We start from the raw sequence: 4401 nt of genomic DNA on the forward strand, positions 1-4401 counted from the left end.
ATACCTGTAAACCAGTAGAGAGCCAGACGATTAACCATGTTGACAACATTACGGGTAAGCAGTGTTGTAGTCGAGACCATCGCAAGACCAGACACAAGACCAGTCACAAGTAACAGGGTGAACCATGACAAAGGAATACTTTTGTTGCAGTTCATTTGAACAGCTTGTGACTTGAATTCAGACTGAAGGTCTTGTATTGGTCTTGTGTGGTCTTGTGAAGGTCTAAAGGGGTCTCGACTACAACACTAAAAGTAAAGAACTTTCACAATGTATAAGGTTAACTGGAAAAAACCCACCAAATTTCTCAATTACTACTAATGTTACATCATTCATTAATAACAAGACAACTATTTTTTTCCCATTTTAAATAGCTTTTTGTTGCAACAAAATGACATCTGATACCTCAGAGAATGTTCTATAATTATATCCACCCCTTTTTGTAGAATTCTGAACGACAAATTGGGAGAAAATGTGACCTTCTGACCTAAGTTTCTGAAAGCAAACCAAATGTCGTGGTGTCCTGCATGTGTACAATGCACACTCACAGCTGTCGAGTTGTTTCGTGTGACAGGCCCCAGAATAAATGACGTCTAGGGCTAAACAGAGATTCAGAACTGCTTTCTCAGTGGAACTTCTCTCAACCAATCTGCAAACAATCTACCACAGACGTTTGATTTGTTGCCAACGTTTTTACCCCGGATTTCGCTCAAAAATTCAAACTATTGGCCTTTTTGAACAAAATAAATCCCGCATGGTGTCACTCTCATCTGTTCAGGCAAGGCAAAAAAAAAAGTTTCACTTTTGTACAGGAATGGTGTCCTTTCGTTAATAAATGCCACCCAAAACAGTCACTACTCATGTTGCTGTGCAAGAAAGCAAAGCATGTCAACGCCGGTTCCTGAATCTTGGTATCCACTGCCTCGAGGCAATGCTGGGTGCAATCAGTCCATACTGCACCATACACTGGTCAACTCCAGCAACTCAAACCCTAATACACATGGCATCTGGAAAATAGGGCCTTGGCTGAGGTCAGGATGTTTTCTATGTAATCAGGAATTACTTCCAAGTTTCATTTTTGAATCTGAGCTAGTTTAATTTCCAACCCAACAAATCTCCAAGGAAACTCAGCCAATACTGCCAGATCACATTCAGGAAGCCAGACAGTCACCTAAAAGTGTAACAGACTTTACTTAGACGTGGAAAAGTCAGGCATTTTAGGCTCCACTCCTGGGCTACTGCACAAGAGTTGGGCCCAAAATAACTTCTAAAGACACCAACAGTTATAATGTGTCTTTGAACATCTTTGGCCATGGCAGTTACAGTACCTGAAACCCAGCAATGGACAGCCATGGGCAGGTGTTTTTTTTTTAAATAATTGATAAAAGACAAATGGTAGACAGACTGCCAGATATGGTAGAAGAAAATTTATGGAGTATGGAAAAATTTCCTCTTTTATTGCAACGTAGCAAAACTTGCAACATGCTTTCCTTCTGTATTTTTATAAAACTAATTGTAAGGTCCTACGTTATTGATTTCTGGGGTAAACATTGCTGATTAGGGTTTATTTGCAATGCCAAATGCAAGGGCAAGAGTTCCATATACGGACATCACTAATTTTCCCTTACGGTACTTTACTAGCCATCAGAAAGTGACAGCTAACATGTGTCATGTCCTAAAGAGTCTAATTTAGCAAGGAAAATATTGAAGCATTTACTTTTCAGGCCAGTCCCACAGGTTTCTACCCGGGGCATCGAGTGACAGATGTCCGTGCAGTACATGGAATTCTTTCCTCTGGATGGATGCAACTTTATGTGTTCACCTGGGAGCTTTGTGATCCCTTGCAGTGAAAACAAACAGGTACATGCACATGTACACTGCGACAAGTCAACTGTGTTTTCTCCTTGCTATGACTTTAGGCTGCGAAAGTTCCCAGATGAACACACAAAGTTGCGTCCATCCTAGTCTGAGAAACTTGGATTCTATAGCTGTATGGTCTGCTAGGCCAGCGCGCCGTGACATTGTCTCCAGGACATTAACATACAGTTTAAATCACTTTAATTATGGAGAAGATGGAGACTTTGAGCTCGCCAACAAGAGCGTTTCTGATTTGAAGCGGAAATTCCTTTTTTCTCCCCATATGTGAGTAAACCTTACTATCATTACTAGAATCTCTGATTTCACCTAATCCTCAACTGGGCACATTTAACAGTTTAAGGACTGTTTTGGAGGTGAATTCAGAGAATTTGGATTTGGGCTAGCGACGACACTTTTAGAGTTAAATGCATTAGGCCTAAGCCTAATGGAAACAAAAGTATATGGAAGGTACTTGGACATTTATAGGCCTACTATCATGACTACAGCCCAATCATGTCCAAATGTTTAAAAAGGCGGGAAAGAGTTCCATATACGGACTCCACTTGACACCTCATACATGCACTGTACATGCATAAACCCTAAGAGACTGGTCTGAAAATTTTAAGTGTTTTGTAAGTAAACGACTTGATTTTTTCCCCCTAGGACAAAAAAAAAAATAGCTGTGTTTCCAGTTATCCGACCCAACCTAGAAAATCACACGGAACCTAGATCTTTTTATTTGACAAATAAATAAACTATAAAAACTTACGGTACTTTGCCCAGACCCTAATTTTGTGTACCTCATCCTGTACAGTGTATTATTCTTTTTTTTGGCATGAGATGGATGGCTCTTGTGTGTTTGTACTTCAATAAGTAGTTGCTTTTCTACTCAAGCACAGTGCTGATATGTAATATTGACGTGCACATATACATTATTAATCTGACACTGACTTAGTACCTGTTACAAATATACGCGCCCTCCCCCCAAAAAAAATTTAGTCCATCATCTGTCCCTAGAGCAAAAAAAAATTTACCCAACCACCCACCCTAATTTATACCCCCCAACTGTGGAGTCTGACGTGCTCCGCTCCCACGAACCCCACAGAAAGTGAGCCTTTTCACCATAGGCTCTACATGACATTTAACATGGCACAAGCAGGGATTCTATTCTAGTTGTGTACCCATAGAAATGTTGCTCCATTTCCCCCAAGATTTCTAAATATGGTAGTTTACATCCCTTTGTTCTGAGTACCAAAAAAATGGGCCAAAACCATGCCTTTTAAAAAAAATCTGACCAATCACAGGGCTCCTCATTATTTATGTCCGAATTGCAGGAACGACAAGCAACAGCCGTTGAGTACAAGTGCACGTGAGCGCACTGCCACACAGAGAACACTTTACGTGTTCGGACGGATACGGACAGGCATGACAGGCAGCGATCTTTGTTCGCATCCAAGTATGGCCTCAACAGAAAGTGTTCAAGTCTGCTGAAGTCTGGGGATAAACTAGACAGGCTCTCGCACAGGGTACCATTACTTAACCATACAAAGGAGTCTGTGTAATGTACGAGTCAGGCAAAAATTCGTACAGAGTGGGAAAACTGCAAAAACGGCAACACTTTTTCCTCCCAACGAGGAAAAGGCGAATTTTCTACAATTAGCAACCTAGTGGATTTTTTACAGCGTTAGTACAATATTAAGTAAGTAGTGAACATACTGGTGCAATTTCAGCTCATAAAATTAATAAAGTTTTCGAAAGAAATCCCCATTAATCGGCACAGGGCCCAGTATACGACGGAGGAGTATTCGTTGGGCCCTGTTTACGGGTCTAGACCCTAGCCTACTGACGTACTGTATGTCTGAGTCTGACACAGCGAGTTCATCGTGTTCTTCATTTGACAGTTTTTAATATTGTTAGAAAAATATGTCATGAATTCCTCTATTACCAAAACGATGTCCTGGAATCCTGTCAAGACGAGGTTCTTCAGGAGTTCGCATCCAATCCCGCCGGCTCCCACCACTAAAACCCGGCAAGCGGAAACCATTTCAGCCACATCTTCGGGCAAAACACCTCGCACGCACGCCGCCATCTTCGCTTCGAAAAGTTTTTGTTAGGTATGGCGCCCTCATGTGTTCACTCGCGCTCTCTTCTTTGTCCTCAAAATCTCCAGCCAACGAAATAAAATCTCTGCACAACCGGTTCAATACAAATCACATGAAACCAAAAAAAAAAAAACCTAAATAAAAAAATGCAAAATCTTACGTTTCCCATACTTTTTCTTCAAGGTCATTAGAAGTTCATGCAGCCAAGCCCATGTAACTGACAATGTAGAAAAAAGTGGTGTAGAGAAGAAAATCTGGAAATGTTTGCAGGTGTGCTGTTGAAACGATTCATGAATTTCATTTAACTTCATTGTTGAATTCTTTCGGTTCCAAAATTGAAGCCCGACTTCAACTACATCCCAAATTAACCAAACTGTGAGCCCAAAAACCCCAAATTATATTCATCATTAACTAATAAAACAAATTAGACACAATTAAAACAGAA

General features: G+C 40.7%; 1 protein-coding gene across 1 annotated transcript in view; it reads right to left on the reverse strand.

Moving 5' to 3' along the window:
* uba2 (ubiquitin like modifier activating enzyme 2) overlaps window positions 1-3967 on the reverse strand; it is a 43360-nt gene extending 39393 nt beyond the window's left edge. The window contains exon 1 of the mRNA XM_022242413.2: window positions 3800-3967. Coding sequence (XP_022098105.2) covers window positions 3800-3943 — 144 coding nt within the window. The 5' untranslated portion in view covers window positions 3944-3967. The remainder of the gene's footprint in view (window positions 1-3799) is intronic.
* Window positions 3968-4401: the final 434 nt, after the last annotated feature.

Source organism: Acanthaster planci, linkage group LG06 (genome assembly GCF_054643075.1).
Source record: "Acanthaster planci isolate LZ-2023a linkage group LG06, COTS_SCS, whole genome shotgun sequence".
NCBI lineage: Eukaryota > Metazoa > Echinodermata > Asteroidea > Valvatida > Acanthasteridae > Acanthaster > Acanthaster planci.